Source organism: Phasianus colchicus, chromosome 1 (assembly GCF_987193195.1).
Source record: "Phasianus colchicus chromosome 1, bPhaCol1.hap1.1, whole genome shotgun sequence".
Lineage (NCBI taxonomy): Eukaryota > Metazoa > Chordata > Aves > Galliformes > Phasianidae > Phasianus > Phasianus colchicus.
In genome coordinates, this window is record NC_143436.1 from 193,924,881 (window position 1) to 193,952,108 (window position 27,228).

The 27,228-nt window shown below is 42.9% G+C and overlaps 1 protein-coding gene across 3 annotated transcripts in view; it reads left to right on the forward strand.

Moving 5' to 3' along the window:
* Positions 1-1,773: 1,773 nt before the first annotated feature.
* The window catches only part of NARS2 (asparaginyl-tRNA synthetase 2, mitochondrial), a 63,323-nt gene continuing 37,868 nt past the window's right edge, over positions 1,774-27,228 (forward strand). For all 3 annotated transcript variants that reach the window (XM_090134126.1, XM_031595482.2, XM_090134128.1), the window contains exons 1-6: positions 1,774-1,949; positions 5,365-5,474; positions 6,416-6,536; positions 7,244-7,384; positions 10,407-10,487; positions 19,262-19,362. In XM_090134126.1, coding sequence (XP_089990252.1) covers positions 1,809-1,949; positions 5,365-5,474; positions 6,416-6,536; positions 7,244-7,384; positions 10,407-10,487; positions 19,262-19,362 — 695 coding nt within the window. In that variant the 5' untranslated portion in view covers positions 1,774-1,808. The remainder of the gene's footprint in view (positions 1,950-5,364; positions 5,475-6,415; positions 6,537-7,243; positions 7,385-10,406; positions 10,488-19,261; positions 19,363-27,228) is intronic.

The window sequence follows — 27,228 nt, forward strand, 5'->3', positions numbered from 1 at the left end:
GGTTGCCTGGGGTTGTTGTGACCATAATGCAGGACCTGACACTTGGTCCTATTGAAACTCACACTGTAGTGCCTTTCTCCCCTCTGGCAGATCAACACTCTCTACCAGGTTGGTGTCGTCTGCAAACTTACTGAGGGTACACTCAGTAAGTGGGGAGCAGCACACAGTTCCCTGCAGCCCAGAAGATGCCCATGATGGAGCACACTGTCCCCTTGCAGCCCATAGGCATCACACGGAGCAGATGTCCACGTGCAGCAGTGGAGGAGCTGATGTTGCAGCAGTAGATGTGGCCTGGAGGAATCCGCAGAACATGAAGAACACCAGCAAAAGTTTGCTGTGGGTCAGAGCTGCAGCCTAAGGAGAGGAGTAGGTGGAACCAGGGTGGAGCAGAGACACAGAATGACCACAGAGGAGCAGTAGAGATGAAATGTTATGAAATGTTATGGATTGATCACAGCTCCCATTCTCCATTCCCCTGTGCTGCTTGGAGGGGAGAAGGCAGAAGAGCGAGAAAGGAGGTGTTTGTAGTTTGCTTTTAGTTCTTGCTGCTCCAGTCTGATACCATTAGGCAATAAATCACATTAATTTCCCTATGCTCAAGTCTGTTCTGCCTGCTGTGGTAATTGGTGAGTCATCTCCCTGTCCTCATCTCAGCCCTTGAGCCCACAGCAGAAGGGTGGAATTCAGAGAGATCTGGACAGGCTGGATAGCTGGGCTGAAGCCAATGGGATGAGGTTCAACAAGACCAAATGCCTGCACTTTGGCCACAAGAACCCCAGGCAAAGCTACAGGCTTGGGGCAGAGTGGCTGGAAGATTGTGTGGAGGAAATGGACCTGGGGGTATTGATTGATGTTCAGCTGAACATGAGCCAGCAGTGTGCCCGTGTGGCCAAGAAGGTCAATGGCATGCTGGCTTGCATCAGGAACGGTGTTGCCAGCAGGAACAGGGAAGTGATTGTCCCCCTGTACTCAGCTCTGGTGAGGCCGCACCTGGAGTACTGTGTCCAGTTTTGGGCCCCTCACTGCAAGGAAGACATTGAGGCCCCGGAGCGGGTTGAAAGAAGGGCGACAAAGCTGGTGAGGGGTCTGCAGCACGGGCCTTATGAGGAGCGGCTGAGGGAGCTGGGATTGTTCAGTCAGGAGAAGAGGAGGCTCAGGGGAGACCTTACTGCTCTCTGTCACTACCTGAAGGGGGCTTGTAGTGAGCTGGGGGTTGGCTTCTTCTCTCGTATAACTGGTGACAGAACTAGAGGGGATGGCTTCAAGCTGTGCCAGGGGACATTTAGGCTGGACGCTAGGAAATACTACTTTTCTGAAAGAGTGATCAGGCACTGGAATGGGCTGCCCAGTGGGGTGGAGGAGTCACGGACCCTGGAGGTGTTCAAGGAACGTCTGGATGTTGTGTTGAGAGATCTGATTTAGTGAGAACTACTGGTGATAGGTGGATGGTTGGACTGAATGATCTTGAAGATCTCTTCCAATCTTGGTGTTTCTGTGATTCTGTGAAAGATCTTTAAAGTCCCTTCCAACCCAAGCTGTTCTATGAGCCTACAGTATTTACTCCCTCTCTTCCTTAAAGAGCGGCAGTGAGAGAGCCGCCCACGGGCGTGAAACTGCCACGATCCCGCCCTCTGCGAACTACATTTCCCAGAAGGCCTTGCGCCCGCTCGGCGGAAAAGGCAGTCCTTGCAAGCTGGCGCTCTCCCCTCCGATTGGTGCGCTGGGAGGGTCCGCCGAGCGGCCATTGGCTGCGGGGGTCACGTGAGGCGGGGACGCTCGGAGGGCACCAGGCGTGCCCTGCCGCTGCCATGCTGGGGACCCGGGGCGGCTGGAGAGCCCTCCGCTACTGCTCCTCCTCGCTGCCGCGGGAGCAACGGGTTCCGGCGGCTCGGCTGCGGGTCCGGGAGGCGTTGGGGTCCCGGGAAGCGGCGGGCAAAGTGAAGGTGCAGGTGTGTGGCGGCGGCGGAGCGACTCCCAGGCGGTAACGCGACCTGCGGCCGGAGAGAAAGGGAGAGGAGCCACCAGGCCCTCAGCTTCGGAGTTGAGGGCTTTGGTTTTAGCGTTCTGTAAAACTGTCTGGTCCCCTTTACTGTCTCTGTCCGGCTCTGCCCGTCCCTGATCACTTGGTGGTCGTTTGATCGGATGTGAAGCTTTGCCATTACCCCGGAGGTGTGCAGGGAAAGGCAGTTCCTATAGCAGATTACGCTGACAAACAGCAGCACGTCCATATTCCTTCACACACCTGGATGCTAGGAGGACGTTCATTGCTGTGAGGGTGATGAGACAGCTGGCACGGGTTGTGGATGCCCCACCATAGAGGCATTCAAGGCCAGGTTGGATGGGGCTGTGAGCAACCTGGTCTACAGGGAGGTGTCCCTGTCTATAGCAGGGGAGTTGGAACTTGATGATCTTCAAGGTTCCTTCCAACCCAAACCATTCTATGATTATGTACAGCCTAATAGAGAAGGAAGGAGCTTTATATAGATAAAGGCAGTACTCCCTTTTTGTTTCCTTGATTCATTGTTGCCTTTCCCTTGTGTTGATACGCGTGCTTTTGCATTAAGCTGGGCTGGAGAACTGATCTGGCTAAAAACAATCCTTATTATGAATAGTTTTTAGTTATTGGAAGTTGCAGTCTGATCTGAATTGAGACTAACGCTTAGCAGTGCTTCTGATAGGGTGTGAAGTGGTCCAAACACTTCTGCTACAGCCTCTGCTGTTCTGTTATAAGCCTGAGGGCACACTCATATTTTCCTGTGGGAGGCTGGAAGACTCATCTTGTTTAACAAATCCTGGTGCTGCTTGATGAAAAAGCCATGAAATTTCTTTGCTCGGGATTTTTTTTGTTTCCTTGCAAGGAAGGAAACTAAGAAAAGCATACCATTATGAACCATGTACCTGTTCTGGGGGTTTTACTGGAATACAGGAGACAGGCACAACAGCTTCAGGAATGTTATTGTACCAAACACCTTTTAAACACCTGTTGCTTTAGCTATAAGAATATGAGGATGCCATGCCAGATAATCAAACTTTCATTTTGGACTTTGTTTTCTTTCTTTTTTTTTTTTTTTGTTTTGCATTAACACTGCTTCAAGTAGAACCACGTGCAGAGGATGCTCAGGTAAACATGTATTTGAATTTGTGAGGCTGAAAGAAAGGCTGAAGTTCTGGTAATCCTTAGTTTAATGGCATAAACATCTTCTACATTTCTTGTATGCACCTGCCCTTCACAGTTTGGCAGGTGTTTCCTATGCAGGAGATGTAAGGGTACTGCAGAATTATCGTAACGTGAGCTGGAAACTTCCCAGTGGACAGGTTTTGTTTTAAGAGCAGCTTTGTCTTAGCTCTGGTGAGATGAGGAGCTGCTAGGGGAGTTGCATTTTGGATGTCTTGCCTTTCATAGAATCATAGAATCAGAATGGCCCAGCTCAGAAGGACCCTCAAGGATCATGAAGCTCCAGCCCCCCTTTGCCACATGCAGGGCCACCAACATACACGTTTAATCCTAGGCCAGGCTGTCTAGGGTCCCATCCAACCTGGCCTTGAACGCCTCCAGGGACAGGGCATCCACAACCTCTCTGGGCAGCCTGTTCCAGCACCTCACCACTTTCTCTCTAAAGAACTTCCCTCTGACATCCAACCTAAATCTTCCCTCCCTCAACTTCATTTCCTCTTATCCTGGTGTTATCTACCCTTTCAAAGTGCTGATTCCGCTCTTGTTTATTGTCTTCCTTTAGGTCATGGAAGGCTGCAATGAGGTCACTATGCAGCCTTCTTTTCTCCAGGCTGAACAAGCCCAGCTCCCTCAGCCTGTCTTCAAAGGGGAGGTGCTCCAGCCCCCTGATCATCTTCGTGGCCATCTTCTGGACCCTCTCCAACAGCTGTCTTTCTTATACTGGGGTCTTCAGATGTGGACACAGTACTCCAGATGGGGCTTCACAAGAGCAGATTAGAGGGGGACAATCACCTCCCTTTCCCTGCTGGCCACCCCTCTTCTGATGGAGCCCAGGTTACAATTTGCTTTCCGAGCCACAAGGGCTCACTGCTGGCTCATGTTAAGTTTTTCATCCACCAGGACCCCCAAGTGCTTCTCTGCGAGGCTACTCTCAAGGATTGCTCCTTCCAGTCTGTATACATGCCTGTCCCAAGTGCAGAACCTTGCATTTAGCTGTGTTCTGCTTGGTGTCTTGGTACTGACTGTACATTTTAGATTCTTTTATTTCATATTTCATTTCTTAGAATGCATCGTAGAATTGCAGACTGGTTTGGGCTGGAATGGGCCTTGAGCCCATCCGTTCCTGGCCTCTGCTATAGGCAGGATACCTTCCACCAGATCAGGCTGCCCACAGCCCCATCCAGTCTGGCCTTGGGCACTACTAGGGAAGGGGCAGCCAGTGCCTTCTCACCTTCAGCGTGAAGAATTTCTTCCTTATACCCAATCTAAATCTATCTTCTTTCAGTCTACATCTAGTTGCTCCTTGTCCTGTCACTCTGTCTTTCTTATAAACCCCTTTTAAATATTAGAAGGCCACAGAAAGATCCCCCTGGAGCCTTTTCCAGGTGGAATAATCCTCATTCTCGCAACCTCTATTCATCTCCCACTGAACCACTGACTTGTTTTAATTCTTTCATTCAAATTGGGTAAGAATGTTTTTTGTGGGTTTTTTTTTTTTCAATGGAGACAGCATGGTAATGTTGATTTTTAAGGCATAAAGAGAAACATGAAGAAGCAACAGAGTTTTAATTTTCATTTTTACATTGCATGAATTGGCTGTAGTGTCATTGTTTCAACAGTCCAATGGCTTTGGGCATGTAATCAGAAACAACTAGTGAACCATTTCCAGTTGGAACCTAAATATAGGCGCTGCTGCAACAAAGATTGGTACTAACTTTGTCAAAATAGCCTGGAGTATTTTCACTTAAAGCACTGTGCATTCCTGCACAGCTGCAATAAAAGTGCTCTGGAGGGAAATAACTAATAGAAATGTGTACGTTGCTAAAATGCTTTTCATCTTCAAAGCACTCTGCCGGTTTCGTTATTCTAAGCTGCACAGTGATGCAGGTAGATCTTGGTTATGCTTGCTTTACTCCTGGGGAGAGCTGATGTCTCTGCCTAAGGTTTTGTTCCTATTTGCTTTGAAGTGAATAGAAAAAAAGGACATTGTTGGTTTTTTTTTTTTTTTTTTTTTTTTTTTTTCAACTTCCTTGTGGAGAAATATTTCCTTTGATTTCAGTGAAAAGCTGAAATAGGCCTGCTGTGGCGTGTCCAGCTCTTCTGGGGAGGGGAAGAAAACAACAAAAAGAAACATGATTATACGGAGTTGATGACAAGAAATAACAGATTTCTTTTTCTTTTACCTTTAGGGCTGGGTCCGCTCCGTCCGATCCCAGAAGGAGGTTTTGTTCCTGCATATAAATGATGGGAGCTCTCTGGAAAGCCTCCAGGTGGTTGCTGATCCCAGTCTGGAGTGTAGGTGGGTCAGTTTGCAATACCTGGAGAAATATGTGTGTTGATCAGTGCTCAAAGAGGTCTCCTGAGACCTTCTTTCTTGTGCCACAGTGTTGGAGGAGCCTCCAGCAGCTGGCACCTGCCCACAGGAAAGAAACAGCTGCAGTTTGAGTCCCTGGTTGTGTTTTTTCAGATAGAGCTATGGCTTTGTGGTTCAGCTGCTTGTCCTGTCAGATTAATTTGGATCTCACTTTCTTGGTAGCTGTAGTAGTGTGGGTGTTCTGGACTACTGTTGGACATGCTTGGAAATTGCACTCTGTTTTTGGGGACGACTGTTCTCCAGGTTTTTGATGACCACTGTTCTTATTGTGCTGATTTGAGAGATGGCTGTGTAGGCATACTTCCTAGATAGGCATGCCTGTTCTGTTGTCAGATGATAATAGAATAATACACCCGATTTTCAGCTTTATTTTGTTACTGTCAGTTGTACTTTGGGGGTTTCATGATAGTCCAGGAACCTGCTGTGCATCACTTGATGTGTTTTCTTTTTGTTTTTCTTATAAGCTTCATTTGTTCACATCAATATATGTTCTTATAAAAGCCCATATTCCTCTCTCTTGTCCAACACTCCAGTGTCCTAAATTCTTCTAGTGTGAATTTATTCTCATTTCACAGAATAGCCTGGGTTGAAAAGGACCTCAGAGATCATCTAGTTTCAACCCCCTGCTATGTGCAGGGGGGCCTACTACCAGACCAGGCTGCCCAGAGCCACATCCAGCCTGGCCTTGAATGCCTCCAGGGATGGGGCATCCACAGCCTCCTTGAGCAACCTGTTCAGTGTGTCACCACCCTCTATGTGAAAAACTTCCTCCTAATATCTAACCTAAACCAAATCTAACTTGCTGTTAAATTGCAGTTGCCTTTGTATTAACAGATAGTTAATTGTTGTTGCTTTTGATTTCATAGAGACCTGACTTTTGGAAGTGCAGTGGAAGTGCAAGGGAAACTGGTCAAAAGCCCTCACAAGATGCAAGATGTGGAGCTGCAAGCTGAAGCCATTCATGTGGTGGGACCTTGTGATACTTTGGTATGTCACTGCAGCAGGGAGTCCAGCTGGTAGGACCACTTTGGTAATGAATGCCAAAATGCCCAACTGTCCAGCAGAGTGTGCTTCAAACTGTGTTGTTTGTTTGTTTTCCATCTCAATATGCCTGCAGACTTTGATTTGCCTGCAATGTATGTAGGGTACATCATGTGAGGAAAAAAATTGGTAGGAATGCCATGAGTGCTCTCATCTAGAGCAGTGCTGTTCCTGTGTGGAAACAGGTGCAAATGTTGGCAGCTGAATGAGTGCATTTGTCCCACCCTGAAGCAGTTTTCTGGGCTATGTGGTTTACCTGGTAAGTCCGGCCAGAAGATAAATCAGGGAAGCAATGAGTCTGGCTAACTGCTCCAGATTGTGAAGGCAGAAGAATCTGCTGCAAGCATGTTTGGGAACAGTTCACTATTGCAGCATTGAGTTGAACAGTTGGCTTTTGAGGGGCTCAACTTCCAAAAGATAAAGCATTTCAGAGTGCTGCTACTTGTCTTCTGTTCATGGCTTAGAAAAATTTAAAAAATAAAATGTACATCCACAAAGTATTAGAGAAGATGAGGAAAAATTGCTTTTCCCCTCTTCGCTCTGTAATGATGATTGAGTTTTAGAATGCAGAGATTGCTATTCCACGCATGGCAATAGGGATGTATGGACTCTGTATTCTCATCCTCTTGTATTTCTTGGCTTGTTGCTTTTAGTCATTCCCCTTCAAAATAAAGGAGAGGCACCCACTGGAGTATGTCCGACAGTTCCCACACTTGCGATGCAGAAGCAATGCACTTGGAGCCCTCCTGAGAATCCGCAGTGAAGCCACGGCAGCAATCCACTCATTCTTTCAGGTAGTCCTCACTGTCCTGAGCTTTATATGTAGACTGCTACCTGGGCTGGGCCTCACAGGAACATGTTAAGAGGAAAGGGCCATCATGTGTTCACTGCATGGAGGTTTTTTTTCAGGTCCAGGTCAGACTGAGACCTTGACCAGGGTGTTGCTGATGGTGAGGTTTGCACATTGGTGGTCTTTTTAGTGTCTTTCCACCTGTTTTCCTGTTATTTTTATCCCTTTCACTTAGTTGCAGTATAATTGCCTGCAACTGTGTGTGGTCTGTAGAACACAGCATAATAAGGAATTATTTAACTCCCTCTTAGCAGTGACCTTGGACAGTAGCCTCCTCCTACGTGGAAATATCTGTGATACTGGAAAGCAACAGACAAACAGACTCAAATCTTCCTGTTATTGCTGTCAATTCTTTATTATCTCTCTATGCAAGTCTGTGTGGATACTGTTAGCTGAGATTAAGAAGCTTCTGTTTTAATGCATTTCAAACTGATGGATTGGAAACACCTGTATTTCATGAATGTGTCCCCACCCTCAAGCTGTGGGCAGGGTGTGAATTAACTCTGATTCCAGATGCTGTACAGAGACCATGTGGGTACATAAAGTAAGAAAGCAAGTCCTCTAACATACTGGAGCTCTTTCTTTTACAGTTGTTCTTTATGTTTCAGTTGAAATAAACTGGCTTTAGCTGGTGTAGAATCATATGCACAGCATTCCTATTATTATAAGTCTCAACAGATTGGAATTGTTGGGGTTGAATTTCTGGCCCAGAGTGTGCTCTTACTTTCTGCTTGTTGTGATGAAGAAAGCGTGCTTGCTCGCTCAGAAGCTTGTCTGTATGAAATTGTATAGTATTTTAAAGATTGTGTTTTAAGAGCTTAATAGTAATACCGTGTCAGTTAAAGCTGCTATTAGTTTCAGCATTGTGCCTACTCATAACACAGAACATGACTTTACTAGGAATTGGTCTCTGCTGGTATCGAGCCACTAGATGGCAATACCTACAAAACTTTGTCATTTCAAACCTGGCAAGGAAGCCAGCTGATATCAAAAAGCATCATATTCTGATAAAAGCTTTACTTCTCCAAGTTAATTCCAGCTCAGGCTGACATATTCCTGTTTAAACTGCTCAGAATTATTGCAGAAGGTGAAGTATTTTATCATCAGCAGCTACAGTAAAGTTGAGAGATGAGGAAAAGATGAGGAAGACCTGCTATTTGCAAATGCTTATGTCACGACTCTTCTTGCACCAGGGATGGCTGTAGCTTTTTTCAGTTCTGATGGAAGGAAAGAATTCTCTTTAAATTGCCACCTACATTGTCCCAAAAATGCTGCAGTTTCAAACTTGATGTCAGGTTGTATGATTGCTGGGAAGTATAACCACAGCCTTTTTGCTCTACAGAGCTGTAGAGAGTTTTTCTGACCTTTGCAGGTCATGCAGAAGTTCTCTTATGTGATTTGGAAAGTGGAAAGGAGATTGAAACGTGTATCATCTCTCATGTGGTATTAATAGTTGCTGTAAAAAAAAGAAAAAGGAAAAAAAAAAAAAGGGGTGGTATTCTGAAGTCTTATGGGACAGTGAGAGGACCATGACCAGCAGGTCTCTGGAATGGGAATACAGGAGAGAGCTGCACTTCGTATTGGTAGGCTAAAAGTGTCCTTCCCAGGCAAAGCAAATAGTTCTGCACAGAAAGATGTTGGAGAACCAGTAAGTGGATCTCTGTGAGGAGCACCTGGCGAGCCAAGGTCTTTGCCCCTGTAACCAAAGTAACTTGGAGCTGACTGTGGGGACTTTGCTTTGTTGTGTTAGATTACTTCTACAAAATACACTGCATGCCCATAAGAGTTCTTCGGTCCTAATTAATTTTAGTTTGATTCTCAATTTGAGCATTAAGTCCTAGTCCTGTTTTCCTAGTTGTTTAACTAGTTGATGATAAGGGTCAGAGCTTGTGGTGTGAATTGAATTTGTATTACCCTGGCAAAATCTGTGATACTTCAGCTTTTATGAGCACTCTTTGTTTGGCGGTTTTTAGTATTTTGTGTAAGTAAGATAATGGGTTATGCTGCATCATTGCCTGTATCATGGTAATGCTGGCACACCTTCATTTTTAGAAGGGTTCCCTTTTACTGGGCATTACAGTCTTGCAAGAGAAAACAAGTCCTTCTTGTATTGGAGGCCCTAGAGCTGGATGCAGTACTGCAGGTGTGGCCTCACAGGTAGAGGGGGACAGTCACGTCCCTTGACTTGCTGCCACCCTGTTCTTGCTGCAGCCAAGGACACAGTTGGCTTTCTGAGCCACACTCACTTTGACAGCTCATTTTGAACTTCTCATCAGCTAGCACTCCAAAGTCCTTCTTCACAGGATTGCTCTCAATACATTCTCTGCCCAGGTTGTATTTGTGCTTGGACTTGCCTCAACCAAAGTGCAGGACCTTGCATTTGGCCTTTTTCAATTTCAAGGTTCACACAGGCCCACCTTCCAAGCCTGTCCAGGTCTCTTTGGATAGCATCCTTTCCTCCAATGCGTTGACTGCAACACGTCAGCCTGCAACACTGGCAAACTTTCTGAGGGTGCAATCAATCCCACTGACAAAGATGTTAAACAGCTCTGGGTCCCATTAATGACCCCTGGGAATGCCACTTGTCACTGATCTCCAACTGGGAATTGAGCCATTGACCACAGCTCTTTGTGACCATCCAACCCTTTCCTTATCCAGTAAGTGGTCCATCCATCAGATCCACGTCTTCCCAATTTAGAGGGAGTGTTGTGGAGATGAGCAGTTGCAAAAACCTGTAGTAGTTGCATAAATCTTTAGGAAATACAGATGTAAAGCGCAAGTAGTATGCTTGGATTTGTAGTCCTCTTGTTTTTGTCCATGAGAGGCAGAAGTTGCCTAAAAGGCTGCACGTACTGTCCTGGTTGGGGTCTGATAGCTGAGTCATGATTTGTCCTGGTTAAGATCATCTTTGAAGTTGATACTTGATATCTTCAGCTAGTTAACTTTGAGTGTTCTGTCTGTTCCAGGATAATGGCTATGTGCATATTCATACTCCCATAATTACATCTAACGACTGTGAAGGTGCTGGGGAACTCTTTCAAATTGGGGTAAGTTGGAATGGGTAGAGTTTCTTGATCTATTTATTTATTTTACTTGCAGAGCAATTTTGGAATCATTGAAGGTTAGGTGAAGTGTTTGCGTAACACCTTTACTTTATATTCTGCTGTGATTTTTTTTTTTTTTAATATAGCAATCCTTTCCTTCAGTGAATAACTGAGACAGAATTAAACAGATGGATTATTTTTTAAGTCTTGTTTAGTACATTAATCAGTACCTTTTGTATTGATGAGTTAATTTATCCTTGGTGCCCTGAGATGGATTAGTGAGCAGGAAGATATGATAATGAGAGGTGGAATGGAACATTCAGGACAGCCTAATATACAAAAATATTTGTTAGCTCCGAAATTAAGAATGTAATTCACCTTGGCTCTTCTTTGCAACCATGAAAGTACTCCTTAAAAGAATGTCAGTAATATCCCAAACTGCTTTTCACACGTATATTCCTCCCTACAAGTTACTCTTGTTGCATATTGGAATTCTTCCTACTGAAATTGCCTTGTCTCCTGATCTTGCTAATTCTCTCTGTTTGTCCACCAGACTACTGCCACAGTCTGTCATTTTCTTAAGTACTTGACATCTTGTATCAAAAGTGCCTGTGAAACTTGTATACAACTATAAACACTACAGATTCCTCATGATTCACGTTCGTGAATCATAGGAGATTCCATCTGCTTTTTATACTTCTATATTTGAAATGTACTTTTCTATCTCAAACAATTACATACATTGCCACTTATGCTCATTGACTCCAGCCTTGCTGGTGAATCATCTGTAAGCAAAAGTAAAACTGTTGAGGTAGCAGTTGCTTGCTGCAGGATCACGTCTTTCACTCTCTGCACAGCCTCATGGCAAGCAGCCTTCATCTACTCATTCTTCAGGATGTCACTGTCTAACCTGTGCTACTAGTGATTCCCTTCCAAACCAGTGTGTGTGGCTCAGCTTTTTGTTTGCTGTGACAATAGAGTTGATTAGCTAAACTAAGTTGTTACTGTTTAATTGAGATCCATTAACGCTACCAGAGGTTCCTTCCAGGCTGTTGCATGCAAATTAAGATGTGAAAACAAGTGACACTTAATGATGAGAACATTATACAGTTTGCAGCTGTACAGTATATTACGTCTTTGGTACAAATTGTATCCACTTGAAAGCAGGAGTGGAGCGTAGGTGGCTGGTAGTAGCAGAAGCACTGATGCAAATGTAGATTGAGGTGGTGAAATATGAATCTGAAACTTGTATCAACTGGATCTTAACAAACAGTTCAAGATAAAAACTGCTAATCTCTCTCTAGCATGATTGCTTAGGTGTGAAATAGTACCAGTCCTGGGGAAACTGGGCTTGAAAAGTATGGAGTAAGTACTGAGTAGTATACCATTGAATGGTGTGCTCTACAAAGAAGAGCCTTCAGAGAAGTTTTCCCTGATTTATTTCTTCTTTGAGCACTGTTTTATCATCTGGCCTAATTTAGTTAGGGCTTGGTTTCCTTTCTGCAGAGCTCTGCTCAAAGTTGGTCTTGGCTAGCATAGATCCAAGACAGCTGGCTGTACTGCTGTGACTGCTGCACTCTGCAGGAACAGCAAGACTGTTCCTTGGCAGTGGAAATCTTAGGGGACATGAATTCTTCCTTGGGAGTGTGTAAATCATGGACTTAAGATTGTAAGACCAGTCCTCCAGTTGTGAACAGAACATAAATTGATGTCCTATTGCTCTGGAATTAGTAGTAGTAAAATGTACCTGCTGCTGACATTCTGCAAGCAGACAAGGCTGGCTTTTCTGCACTTCTTTTTAATTAATTCCATTGAGCAGATGGGTAGTATCACCAGTTCAGTTATGCTGCTGTGGATGGAATAAGCTGAAAGCTTTGAGTAGCCTTTAAGGCCTCAGTAGTTTTAATCCTCTAACTAATGTCTGACCACTGTTCAGACTGCTGTATACTTTAGAGATGGTGGAAAGTAAAGAAAGGAAGAGTCTATTTTCACATGAGACTTGAAGAGATGGGAAAGCATTAGCATGAGTTAGGAGAGAAAAGCTTTTTGAAGGCATATGATCTTTGATTCCTAGACCTCTTAATCCTGTGAGATTCATGTTTGTTTATATATTTGGCTTCCTCATCATCTTTGTTTGGTTTTGAATGAGCTGATTAGTCTGTACATAGTTTTGGTTGGGATGTTCTCATAGTAGGATTTAAAGAGAGGGGGAATCCCTTTCACCTCTGCTGGGCAAATCAATTCAAGAAAATACTTTTAAAATGAAGTACTGTAAAATTGGAAGAGAGTGGTAAACAGAGGAAATCTTAAAAAATAAGTCAGAAGATGGTAAGAACTTCAGAGAAACCCTTCGTATTTGAGATTTTTTTTCTGCAGCTCAAAGCAAAAAGTTTGAGGAGAAACTGTTAGAAGTTTGAAAGCAGCTAGGCAAATCTTAACCCACACAGACAACATCAGCAACACCAACCTGCAGATTTCTGCACCTTTGGTAGTGTCATCTTTCTGTGGAACCCTGAAGGCAGGAAGGCCTCTTGGCTATGCTGTCTTCCTTGAAAGAAACTTACTGAGAAGTCCAGAAGAGCTTTGAATATTCAGAGCTGTGTTTTAGTGAAATGCAAAGTAGGACAAGGTAATCCTCCAAATAGGGAGAGTTAGGATCAACAAGGTGAGACAGCCCTTTTTATTTTTAATTTAATCAGAGAATAATTTCATTGAGAACCTTAGGGGAGATCCTTGTCTTTTTTTTTTTTCTTCTACTGAAGTCTAAAATCCTTTAAAAGCTTTGTATATCGCAATAAACTTGACCCAGTCTACTTCTGGGGCTGCTCCCTAGGAAATGTGCCTGCCTTTTGTCTTTGTGACCCAGCTGTGTCTCTGTTCCCTGCTATTTTCAGCAGCCTCCCACTCTGTCTGCAATGTTGAAGGCTCTGTACATTCTGGGTCTCTTTCTGTCTGTTTGACTTTGCTCTCTGGAAAGTTGCCTTGTTTGACTGTCCTCAGCTGCTGTGGGGAAGTTGCAGTCTCCTCTCCCCTCTGGAAGAACTTTCCTGACATGGAATGCTCTGATAAAACCCTGGGCAGCCATATTCCCTGCCACACAGCCTGTTAAAAGAACTTTGCATGCAGTCACTTAGCATGACAGTTCAATTGTCATCCACAGCTCTTTGAAGTGTATCTCACCTGTATCTAGTGTTGCCTGCAGACTTATTATTTTCTGGACAATGTTCTACGCCTGAGAAGAGGTGCGATCTACCTAGTGGCTTCAGTAGAGGTAATATGTTCTCTGTATCAGATTCTCTTCCCACACACGTACCTCACTGCATTTGACATCAGTGCTTGACTGATCAGACTAATTCATTAAATGAAGGAATATTTACTTTACTGCAAAACTTGAGAACCATCCAAGTATTGTTCTTCTCCAAAATGCATCCAGAGAGAGTATAGTGTTTGGTTTTCTTACCACTTGCTCATAGAGAAGAATGTAACTCTGGATCCCTGAAGAGTGTAAGTTCATGGCTGTATGTCCTGTGGAACCAGAAATCTGTGTCTGCTACTGAAATTTACTCCAACCATACTTTCAGTACTTCTGAAAAATAACCCTGTCAGCACCAAGAAAGGCTGGGATCTGTTGGGAAGAGAAGCACAGTTAAATACAACAGGATTAGCATCCGTCAGGTGTTTCCCCTTCAGAGATGTGTCACAGTCTGGGAGGCAGCCAGTACCTGGAAGCCTGGGACTTCAAGAGAGCTGCTCAGCAGGGCTCAGCATAAGCTGGAACTGAGCTGAAGGAGAGCTTGCTGTCATCTTCCCTGGTTTTCCTGGTTTCTGTTTTTCTCTACCTGGTTCTTCACTGTCTGTAATTCCAGTACATTTTGTGAGATGTTTCTTGCAGCAGAAACAGCTGATCAGCTGGACTCCCACTGGGCCATAGCAGAATTAGGGCTGGAATTGAAAGGAGGACTTCTTTGAAGTTAAGAATTCTGCAGTTTATCTAAAGAGGAAAACCCACTCATGTTTGTAATACGGTATCACAGAAGGTAGTCTGGGTTGAAGCTGTGTTACTGTGAAGCTTCAGCAGTGTGCTGGTGTGGGCCTGCTCTAGAGCTAAAGATTTCTGTGAGCTTTAAAAGTCATCTCCTATCCTCTCATGCTTGTGTAGAGTAAAAGAATCAAACGGTTTATACTTTCCTACAGCAAATTGCCTCAAGTAGAAGTTAATACAAGACTGACATCAAAGTGAATAATTTTAAATTAAATCATTAGACATTTGAGAAGGAGAACAAAACAGGTACTAAATCCAGTTGTTCTCGTACTTAGAATGAAAATAAAAAGCCTTTGATGTTGTTGTCAAATCCTAGCATGTTTATAGTGCACTTACTCTGAAACAGAGATGTTTCATACAGATTCCACCTCCCTCTCTTTCCACTGTGAGGTAGAGTAGTTTTTGACTAGGAAATGGAGAGAACTTGAAAGCAAACACATTATTTCCCCTCCCTGACTTGTAACAGGTAGGTTTGGTTTTGTGTTGTTTGGGTTTTTTTTTGAGTGGAAGTGGGAAACAAAGCGATCTAATTGAAATAAAAGCACAAGGTTGTAGCTTCATTTTCCTCATCATGAAGATGAAAAAACAACCTTGCTCTGTATCTGTGAAGAGATGGCATTGTGAATGGGGTTATTTATTATACAGAAGCAGGCTGAGCATAAATCTGGGGCATAAACGCTTCAGAACATTGGCCTTAGCCTGTCCTTCTATGTATAGAGTGGAGGAACCACTTCTGGTGGGTTTGTCAATATTTGCATGTGTGAAATGGGAAGTTGCTAATTATAGGACATCTCCTTGCTGAAGGTGTCCCTTCTGCCCTTTTCCAAAGGAGAAGGGAGTCATCTTTTCCAGATAGTGAGTGGATTGATTTGGTGATTATTTTCTTTTCCAAGTTCACAGCACCCATTCATCAAGATTGTGCCTCAAAGTGGGGGAAAGTGAACACTTTTGAAGGGAGAGTAAAATTATATTTAAGTTGCCATATTCACTCTCCACCTTTTCTTAGAAACAGCCTAGCAGCTTCCTGCAGTGCATGCTTACATCTCAGGACCTGAAAGGTCTATCAAACTGGCTGCAGGTTTGTATAAATCTAGTTTAGCTGTAGTGTCTCAGTTTTCCTTCAGTCACTTGCTGTTGTGTCTGTTTTCCCTTTGCCTCACTGTAATTACATCTGATATGAAGAATGAAAAATGACACAAAGTCATCAAAAATAAACCAGGGCCCAGCTCCTGGAGGCAGCTGTATCCTGTTTGTGGCTTTGGGGGAAGTATTGAGATTTCATGGCTGATTTCTTCTGTTCTTTTCCTGCTTCTAGTCTGTCTTTTTCTCATTGTTTAGAAGTTGCATCCTACAGGATTAGGTGGGATTTTTCACTGGTGGGATAAGGAATGTTACTGAACTAAACTTCCAGTAGGATAAGCTGGGGTGGTACATGGCTCTTCTCTCTAGTTCTCTGGGCATGGCTCTGGAACTGTGGTATGTGGATGCTTGTATGTTTATTAATATCCATATTGTTTTTGAATAAATACACTGGATTTATTTGAAGAAAACAATAGGGGCCTGCTTCTGCATCCTTGTTTTCTTTTTTAGAACTACAAAACCTATGAAACAAAGGAAGCTGTCCTGGGGTTGCAGCAACAAATTGTCCTACTTCCATTGATCTTTGTGTATCAAGGCAGGCTTGCTCTTTTCTTTAGTGTGATGATGTGAAGAGATAAAACTGCTGTATGATCTGAGGCCTTTGACAGTGTTTTTTTCTTTTTTTATCTTTGTGATGAGCAGTGAAGCTTTTTAAGAACATAAAGCAACACCTTCCAACTCATTGAGAAAAATGACATGTTGTAGAATATCAAAGGCTGGCAAACAAGCCTGAGCTGAGCAACCTCCCCATGACAAAGCAAGCTGAGGAGCAGGGTGGATAGAGGCAGTGGTGTGCTTTGTTGAGCTGGTAGCACTTAGCTTAAAATTCTAGGATCTACTCTTTGAAAAGTATTTCAAATTTATCTCAGAGGGAAGTACTCATTTTGAAGTGAACATAGATCAACAAAGCCTCAGATTATCTTCAGAGTTTCTTTCATTTTCCTGAACCTTTGACTCCTCTAAAGCTTAGGGATGATGTTGAGATACAGGAGATGCTGCTGTCATCTCATCTTATTGTTTTTTGCTTTTTTTTTAATATATATATATATAAATAATAAATGACAGACTTATTACCTTTTGACATCGTCCAACTCAACTCCTACTGCTCAGGCTGAGCCAAGTGGAACAAGCTGTCTGGGGCTCAGTCCACTTGAATTTTGAACGTCTCTGCAGCTGGAGCTTCCTTAGTCCATACCAGTGTTTGAAAAAAATAAAAGTTCTTCAGATTGAATGGCATGGTGTTTTTTTTTTTTTATCTTCTCTTTTCTTGTGGTTGGGCACCACTGGCAAGAGGACCTAGCACCATCTTCTTTGCACTCTCCTTTCTGGTATTTGTGGACAATGATGAGCTCCCTCTTGGCTTTCTGTTCTCCAAGGTGAGCAGACACTGCTCTCTGTCTCCCCTCATCTGAAAGATGCTCCAGTTCCTTCATCACCTTTACTGGACTCACTGCATTATCATCTATCATGAGTACTCCTGTATTTTTCTTCGCTCCAAGGTCTCATTGCTGTCTTTGGGCCTGCTTGGTGTTCAGCAGGGAAATAATGAAGAAGAACTCTTAAATGATTTATAAAGGTCATTGCAGAGGTCTTTCAGTTTCTCTTTGACATACCTGAATATATGCCTCACTTGAATGGAATTTATTTCAGACTTCTTTTGTAATTGCTGAACTTGCTACATTTTCCATTACATGTAGTTTTTTATACTTAAATATCTGGTGACCAGAACTTATAGGCAAAAGCTGAAATGAAACATTTTTCAGTGCCTATACGATGTCTGTGCTGTGATGTTTCCAAATCCAGGTTGTTGTAGTTCTTCTTTTCTGAAGACTGAAGAGCAATGGAGCCTTAAAAGGATATTCCATTGCTTTTTCTGCTGTTGGTTTTTGTTCTAATAGTGAGGAAAAAAAATCACTTGTCTATGAACAAGAAATAGTACTGATTGTAAATGTTATTAAAACAGTGTATTCAGCATGGAAAATACAGATCCACTTTTTCAGTAGACTTGAAATCGAATTTTCAAAGCAATGCTATTGACCTTCCTAATGGTAGAGATTCTTCCCTTTCACTATTTTTCTTGATAGGAAAGAATGAAAAATACGTTTTTATGTTTAGAGACAAGGTTGATACACTGGTTTCACTCATCTGAATATTGCTGAGCAAATTGTCCCTCATAGAATCACAACATGGCTTGGAAGGGACCTCAAAGATCATCAAGCTCTAACCCCCTGCCACAGGCAGGGCCACCAACCTCCACGTTTAATCTTAGACCAGGGTCCCATCCAACCTGGCCTTGAACACCTCCAGGGATGGGGCATCCACAGCCTCTCTGGGCAGCTGTTCCAGCACCTCACCACTCTGTCTGTACAGAACTTCCCTCTGACATCCAACCTAAATCTTCCCTCCTTCAACTTAAAACCACTTCCCCTTGTCCTGCTATTATCTACCCTTTCAATGCATTGACGTTTATAGGCTTCCTTTAGGTACTGAAAGGCTGCAGTTAGGTCATCCTGCAACCTTCTCTTCTCCTGGCTGAACAAGCCCAGCTCCCTCAGCCTGTCTTCGTAGGGGAGGTGCTCAACAGATGATCCAGTTTGTACAGTTTTCATTCTGTGTGTTTTTTTTCCTAGAAGCATGGTATATCATTTCTGCACCTTCTGTCAAGTTCCTGGATGGACAGAGCCTTTAGCTACAATATGTTTTACTCTGCCTTGGAGCTGAAATGCAGAGGCTATCCTAGAAAATCTGATCTTCCACTGCCTGTATTCTCTGACTTGCTTTTTAAATGGTGCATATGTCCTTCCTGACATGTTATTTTACATTTTATCATCTTCTTTCTGCAATGCTGTTTCTGTTTCAACTCACCCATATTTAGATACGTACATTACGTAGTTTTTTGCTTTTAGTAAAATTCAGAGCTCCTGACATATACATCCAACATACAAAGACAAGAGGTGAGAAGAGAAGAGTCACAAATTCTTTTAGTTGGTATGAACTCACCACTGCCCTTGAAAAGTTTTGGGCTGGTGGTCAAACCCTATGAAGCTGTGTCACTTCATGAGTTCTCTGCAGCTGAACTCATAAAACTGATTGTTCTGCATCTAGTTTGCAATCCCTGTTATTTTGAGGAATATCTGAAAGAACTGTTTGTTCTTCCTCTGTGTTGACATGTCTAAACTTTCTTGATGATATGTGAAATGTGCAACAGTTCACTTGTTCTGTAAGTTGTGATACCTAAACCCATATCCTCATAAATCACTGAAAGTGGAAGTGGGGAGCTGTGTTGTTTCCAGCTTAGAGTATGACTTTTTACTATGCAGCCACATTAGGTACTTCAAATCCCTACAAAGAGAAGTCTCTGAGAGTACTTTATCACATGGGTTACTTTTGTTTTCCTGTCTTTTGTTTAAATTGTTTATAGAGCCTGTTAGTTGTCTGAGCAAAGATGGGTAACATCCTCTACGACTGTTGGGTTCCTTCTCAGAGGTGTTTGGGTGAACTCTGATGTAAGTTCTTAGGAGGGAAAAAAAAAAAAAAAGAAATGGGGTGCTGTGATCTTTGTTCAAACACTGATGTGTGGATTTTTTATTTGCAGACATCACAGGAGGCAAAGGAATCTGCGGAAAAAAAACACTTCTTTAATGTGCCCACCTTCCTTACCGTTTCTGGCCAGCTCCATTTAGAAGCGATGGCAGGGTGAGCAAAACTACATGTTTTTGGTTTGATCTGTGATATCCTTTCATTTGGCAGTTGTGCCCCATTGTTACCCATTAGATATCTGCAGTGTGCACCAGAAAGAAAATGAGCAGCAGTGCCTGGATGATGATGTGAAAGGCCAATGTATGTAGGTGAAAGCTGAACTCCTTTTGATTCTGGTCTGTGAACTAGATTTAGTTATTAGGAATCTGGTGTGGATTGGAAATACTGGATGCATCCTTATAGGAATGACAAGAGGTTTGTTATCAATAGTTGTAATATCTTAAATGTCTCTTTGTTGTTCTTCACATTTACTGTGTCTTAGAAATTCTTTTTAACTTGAGCAATCACATTACTTTCTTCTTTTTTTCTTTTCATTCCAAACTACATTTGTGTCTACAGTCTTCCTGTCGTGTTTCTTCCCCCTGGCAGTTCTCAATTCTTATGTTTCATGGATTTCACACTTAATGCTAAGTTCAGTCTGGCCACCAAAGTGATCACAGTTGAATAGTTAATACTGACTTTAGTTAAAAAAAAAAAAAACAAAATCTTTAAGCTTTTGATATTAAGTTTCACTGAGACTGCTAGGGGTGAAAGTGCCATAATCTGTCAGAGCCACGTTTCCCTTTGATGAGGGAATGCTATGCTCCTCTACACCAAATTTTCCCAGTAAATTAAGTTAGTTTATCAAGCAGAGGGAGTCAGAACCATGTGAAAGCAAAGTTCTCTGAACACTTACAATGTGGGTTATCCTTAGATGTGGTGCTTTAGACAAGTTGCTGTCAGCCAGCTAAACACTGGTAAAGCCTATCACAGATAAGGTAGGTCTGTGTCTTTTTCTCAGTTGCCAAGGGGGTTTGACATGCACTTACAGGGGATACAGAGCTCCTTCTGAAGTGATTAGTTACTGTTAGGTAACTAATTAGGTGCAAGTCTCCTGAAAACGAGAGGAATGAAACCCTAGCTTTAGAAAATATGGTTAGAAGTTGAACAACCTGTCTTTTCATGTAGACTCTGATGGATATTTCTGATAGTCATAGTATAAGTTGTTATCCATGCCTCATTTCCAGTGTTGAGAACCAATTAATAAATGTTTAGCTGCTTTCTGTTTAATCAGTGTTGCAGAGTACAGTTGGCTGCTGGTAAGTAAATAGTTGCAGTGAAGTTGTTCAAGTTTTGCCTGCAAATAAAAATAGCAATTTCTTCAGAAATCGGTTTTCTGCCTTGTTTATTCTGTCTGTGAGACTGTATCTCAGACCATCTAGACAGCTGGGATCTGCTAAAATACTCAAGCCAGAGGTTCTCAATGGACAGGATGTTTTTGACTTGCTCTCATGTGGTGCCCTGGCTGCTGTGACAGAAGCACAGGTCACTTGGCAGCCAAAGGCTGGTGCGTCATCTCAGACATTATCTGAGTCAAGATAATGAGGTTTGTTTAACTGTAGAGTTTTGCATCCCTGAAAGAAGATGGGATGACATCCACTCACACGTGTTAGACTTAATTGGCTTTCATGCCTTGTGACCTTTATTGAAAGACGTAATTCCACAAATCAAATAAATGCAAAGAAAAGTATGGATTGTAATGATTAACTTGAAATACAATCTCGCCCTCGTACATCAGTCTGTTCCCTTTAAATAGTACACAGCCTGCCCTGGGATTGAGCAGAAGGCTCAATTGGGCAGATGCAGGACCTGTCTGCTAACTATTTTTTCCATTGCTGCCATTCACGTGCACCTTGCTCTGTAAAGATGGGCAAAAAAAATCAATGCTCTTCTGAATGCAGTACATTGTATTATAGCTTTGTGTTCTTGTTTGACAGTAGCATGCTGTTCTTACAGGCATTTAAATGGATCCAGTGCTGTCTAAATTTAGATAAGTGGTATTTATTCGTAATGGGACATAGCTGCTCTGTGAACCCACTCTTCTTATTTTATTTAAACACAGTGAGTTTTTAAGGCCTAGAACTCAAGTGCTGTTGTATTCCTTCAGCCTTCAAAAATAGATCAAGCTCTTCTAGATGCAGAAATATGTGATGCTTTGCTGTGGAATTGGGATATTAGCTATCTTAACGCTGTGAAATCATTCAGATACTGAGAAGATTTTTATTTCTGGTTTCTCGTGTAAAAAAAGTTGGATATTAGCCTGTGAATAGGATTCTTACACAATCAAATAATTAAAGTGCATAGTAGTAACAAAATCTGCTTGGCAAACGAACTTGTTCTCATGATGCTTTCAAAGCATGAAAATGTGAGTCCTTTTCTCAAAAGTGGAAATACTCTGGTCCTCTTTGTAAACAAAGCAGTTAAACCAGTGAAGAATTGTGTCTTAGATTTGATCTGATGAAATTTACCCTTTCTCTCACTTGTGTTTTAACCAAATTTATTTTTCTTTGTGCCCCCCAAATGAACTATTCTTCAGTAATTCCCTTTTCCTTAAATAAGTGTTGACTTGTTTCAGTCATACCATTTTCAGGAACAACTGGTCCATAAGAATCTGTGGGAGGAGACCAAGGTAGAAATATTTGGTAGACAGACCCTTCCTCATCTGATCTTGGCCTGTTTCCTGCTCTGACTTGCTTTGGGAAATGGGAGTGCACAAATCCATTAGAAACCGGGGGTGGTGCACGACAGGTATGAAAGGAATTTTTCCACGGGGTTTTCTAAGGCACACAAAGTCAACTGGGCAGACAGTCATGTTTGCATGGAGCTTGCTTTTAGCTTTTCAGAGCTCATGAGCAGGCTGCAAGCTGTGGTTGGAAAAGTCTGGGCAGGGGCCTTATGGGAAGACTTACCAGATGTGTCTGGATCCAAGCCTTCTGCTGTCCTTGCTGAGGGTTCATTTGCAGTCTGTGGGGTGTCACTGTTAGGACATAATGTCTGTGTTGTCCAGAGACCCGGGCTCTATTTTACGGTGCTATTCTGATGACAGAAGTAGAGCAGTTGAGCAGTTATGACTTAGGAGTTTTGAACCTTCAAGAAAAAGGAGAAAAGAGGAGTTCCTGTATTTATTGACTATCTACTAAGCTGTGTGTGCTTGTTATTGAAAGCAAGGTCAGAGGAGTTCGTCTTGTCTCTCAGCGTGACACGAATGGCCTAGTTGGCACAACTTCTCATTTCATTTGCAATGACGGCATCTAGGTTGACTGCTCTGCGTGTCTGAATCATTGTCAGCTGCTATAAATCTAGAGGCTGACTGAGGTCTCCAAAAAAAGTCTTTATTCAGTAATACAGCTCTGTAGTTTTCTAAATCCTAAATGAGTCAGTAAACACTATGGGTAGAGGTTTGTAGGACTGCGTGTGCCCCAATATCTGGCTTAAAATGTCACTGGTTTGCAGTGAAGTCACTGGTCCTTGTGGTATTTCGTCAACCTCCAACCCTCCTGTGAGCATAAAGGCCCTTTTGGGGATTTGAACTGGACTGGAGGGTCTGTGAGAATTGATGATTCAAAGGCATGCTGTGGGCAGCCAAAACCGACTGTTGCCAAGAAGTAAAGCTCACTGGGCTTATTTACTCATTTATTTCTCCTTTCACCCATCTGAACTTCTCACAAGATCTACCTGCTCCTCTCTTTTCGGCCTTGTTGCTAATAGCTTACATCATTGTTTTGCTCTGTCCTGGCCTCTCATTCCATGTCAGGCACTGTCTGTTCTGCCTTTTGCATCATTAGTTTCATTGGAGCTGATCTTCTAGATAATTCTGGAGGCTATCCCCCTTCCTAAATCTCAGAAGAACTTTTCTCCTTTCTCGCCTTCCCTAGCTCTACTTCTTCCCTTTCTTCAGTCCCTCAGTAGGTTTCTCATCTCCTATTTATCCCGTTTTTCCCTACAAATAAGCAAAAGGCTTAGGTGCAACCTTCTAGGACCCTACTAATACCTGCACAGAGGTTGTCAAGAAGACAGTCACAGAATCTTTGCAATGGTGAGTGAGGAGAGCAGGAGAAAATGGTCATAAGAAGCAGTGAAAACTTCTGAATGTTTGTAGGGGAAAAAATTCATGATGAGATCGGTCAAGCATCAGAGGGAGGTTGTGCAGTTTACATCCTCAGAGATTTTCCAAGACAGAGCTGGAGAAATCCCAGATAACCCTGGTCTGATCTTCTTGCTGACCCTGCTTTGAGCAGGAGGTTGGACTAGCAACCTCTCCAGATCCCTGCCAGCTTGAATTGGTCTGTCATTCTAAGTTTATTCTTGACTTCTTTCCCATTTCTGTCTTTGCTGATCTCATGCACAGAACCATCTGAATGAACCATCTCTAGTTCAGCATCTCTCCCTAGCACTTGTATTTTTCTGCCTAAACTACATTCTCAGCCTTTTGCACTGGCATCTGCCTGTTAATGTCTAATTATCAAACTTGGTTTAGTTGAAACATAATTAATTTTGCTCTCATCTCCTTAAGCACATCCTCTTAGTTTCTAAGCAATTGTGGATTTTACTGGTTTCCTTCTAATTCCAGATATTATCTGCAATCCTGCAACTGGCTTTTCTGGTTTTACTGAGACTCTAAAAAAATCTCTATCATTCAGACCATATTAACTGTGTCTACCTGAGTTTGCAGAGAGCTGAAAGCATGAATTTCCTGTTGGTTTCAGAAGATTGCACAGATTTCATTTGAAAAATGTCACCATTTCACTGGTTTTCAAAGCAGAGGTGAAAGAGAGCTGTCCGTTTGGATTGATGTTCAAGAAGATATTGCAGAGCTGCAAAAAGATGCATGTGAGACCTTCTTCTGTAAAAGTGGCTTTTCTTTTGGCAGTCTGGCAAATGCAGCCTTAAAATTTGATTCTGAAATGACTTGATAATTATGGAAAAAATTGCATTGACCTCAAGCAAATATTTGCTCTACATTGTACTATTTCAAATACTTTCAGATGCAGCTGCAAAAATGATGTCCGGTTGTATAGCATTCCTCTTGCTAAAAATTAACAAATACAAGTGTAATTATTTATATTGGATCCCTAAAAAAATCTCTGACATTTCTTGTGCAACAGTTGAGTCTGACTCACAACACAGACTCTTATAATTAGCACGCTAACTTCCATTAATTAAGCTGCCACTTAATTTGAGCTATAAAAAGCAACTGTGACATGTCTGGTTTTAATCAATTACTGCATGCTTCAGTCTGATACATGACTGATGCAGTGACTGTTAATGACTTTGTATCACTGGGAAGCCCAGTGCAAAATCTCTGTAGAGTGCCTGGGGCTGCTTGGGGCTTTAATAGATACCTCCTTGGTCCTTTCTACATCTCCACATCTCCACATTTTTGGGAGAGGAAGCAGAGAGAATGTGCTGACAGTAGGCTGTAGCCATCCACACATGTAGGGCTGAGCATAGTCCCAGCAGTGTCTTGGACTGTGCTCTTTACTTTCTCATGTGGCTGTAAAACATGTGCAGGTAGGGTCAGAACAGGTTTTATGTTGATCTGGTGAAAAGTATTATCATTCAAAATTCCAGGTCCTCCTAGCTAAGCAAAGGTAAGCTATTCTGTATCTCTCCTGAATCCATTACCCTCTCTGAACATCTTGTCATCCCTGTTCAAAGCACTAGTAGATGCTTCAGGATCCAGGTCAGCAGATCCAAACATCCAGATGTATCTAGGGCCTCATGCAGCTTCCAGTGTGCCAAGCCAAACCTTCATGTCTGAAGAGGGGAAGGAGCTGTGGCTTTGTGAGTTGTGATAAGGCTATTACAGCCATCTCCATGTCCCATTATAGCCACATTCATGGTGGTTTCCATAAACTTGTTCTTTGTGAGAGAGGCAAGCAAGAAGCTGCGGGTGCTCTGTGCTGCAGCTTACCTGATGCACAGTTGCTGATCTGGCAAACTTGATTGCTTTGAAGGGCATAAACATAGTGGTCTTTTCCAATCTTGATGATTTTGAGTTAATTCTAAGTCTCCCATAGTATTCTCCTGGAGAAGCTGGCTGGCCATGACTTGGACAGATAAAAGAACTGGCTGGCAGAGAGAGTGGTGGTGAATGGAGTTAAATCCAGTTGGCAACTGATCACGAGTGGTGTTCCCGAGGGGTTGGTATTGTGACCTGTTCTGTTCAGTATCTTTACTGATGACCTGGATGAGGGCATTGAGTGCACCCTCAGTAGGTTTGCAAATGGCACCAAGTTGGCAGGACATGTCAATCTGCCTCGGGGTAGGAAGACCATACAGAGGGACCTGGGCAGACTGGATCGCTAGGCTGAGACCAATGGGATGAGCTTTGACAAAACCAAGTGGTGGGTCCTGTTCTTTGGCTACAACAACCTAGGCAAAGTTATAGGTATGTGGCAGAGTGGCTGGGAAATTGGGAGGAATAAACAGACCTGGGAGTACTGGTTGACCCATGGCTGAACATGAGCCAGCATCATGCCCAGGTGGCCAAAAAAGCCAGTGGCATCTGGACTTAGAATTAGTGTTGCCAGCAGGAGCAGGGAAGTGATTGCCCTTCTGTGCTCAGCTCTGGTGAGGCCATGCAAGTGCTGTGTTCTGTTTTGGGCCCCTCACTACAAGAAGGACATCAATGGAGCCTTGGGGGGTCTGGAGCACAAGTGTTGTGGGGAGCAGCTGAGGCAACTGGAGTTGTTCGGTCTGGGGAAGAGGAGGCTGAGGGGTGACTTTACTGCTCTCTAAAAAAGCCTGAAATGAGGATGTGATGAGATGGAGGTCGGCCTCTTCTCCTGTGTAACTAGCAATAGGACGAGAGGGGATGGCCTCAAGTTGTGAGAGGGGAGATTCAGGTTGGATGTTAGGAAAAATTTCTTCTCTGAAGGAGTGGTCAGCTTCTGGAATGGGCTGCCCGTGATGGTGGTAGAATTGCCATCCCCAGTGGAGTGTACGAGAAATATTTAGATGTTGTACTAAGAGGCATAATTTAGTGGGGAAATACTGGTGATAGGTGTACAGTTGGACTGCATGATCTTGGAGGTCTTTTCCAACCTTGGTGATTCTGTGATAATCTAGTCCAACCATCAACCCATCACCTCCACACCCACTAAACTACATCCCTCATTGTCACATCTCCATGGTTCTTAACCTCATGGGATGGTGACACCACCACTTCCATGGACAGCCTGTCCCAGTGCATTACTGCTCTTTTGGAGAAGAGATTTTTCTTAATATCCAGCCTGAATATGCCCAGTGTTCCAGCAGCTCCTGCTTCCCAGGGTGGATTTATGCCCCAGGAAATGGCTCCAGTATTAGGCATTAAGGCAAGCAGCTCCATCTCCTTTTGCTTTCTCAGCTTTCCTTAAAATCAGTCCACAAATCCAACAACAGTGTGCACGTTGAATTTCTTCAAAGGTTTGCAGTCATTGCACTGAAGTAGAATATACAGAGATGGATATTTTATAGTCGACTGGAGTGTGTTGCATTTAATATAACTTCTAAAAACTATACTTAAAACAATTATTTACTTATCACTGTAGATCTCAAGGCCTTGCAGATTTTAAATAGCCTCACCCGAACTTTCAGGTGGGGCTCCAACTATGCTACTCTTTATGCAGTGATGCACCCACCATTGTGGTTTTTGGCTGCTATTCATATTTGTGGAGATGGGAGAGCCAGTGTCCATCTGAAAAAAAGCTGACAAAAAAAAAAATCCTCTTTAAAGTTATTAAATTGCAGCTTATGGAGAACATGTGATTTTTCCACTCTAAAAGAAAAAGGATTTATCACAGTTGCTTTCTTTTTTTTTTTTTTCCCATGGTGGTAATGTATTTTTATTGCTTAGAGTTGGAGTCATTGGGATGAATACATTTTGAAAGAGACCTTTGGACCTTGTTTTATTTAAATGCATGATACATTTTGTATCACTTCTTTGTGGAAGGTCTCTTTTATCTAGGGCATGGAAAATTATATGAATAAATGCTGAAC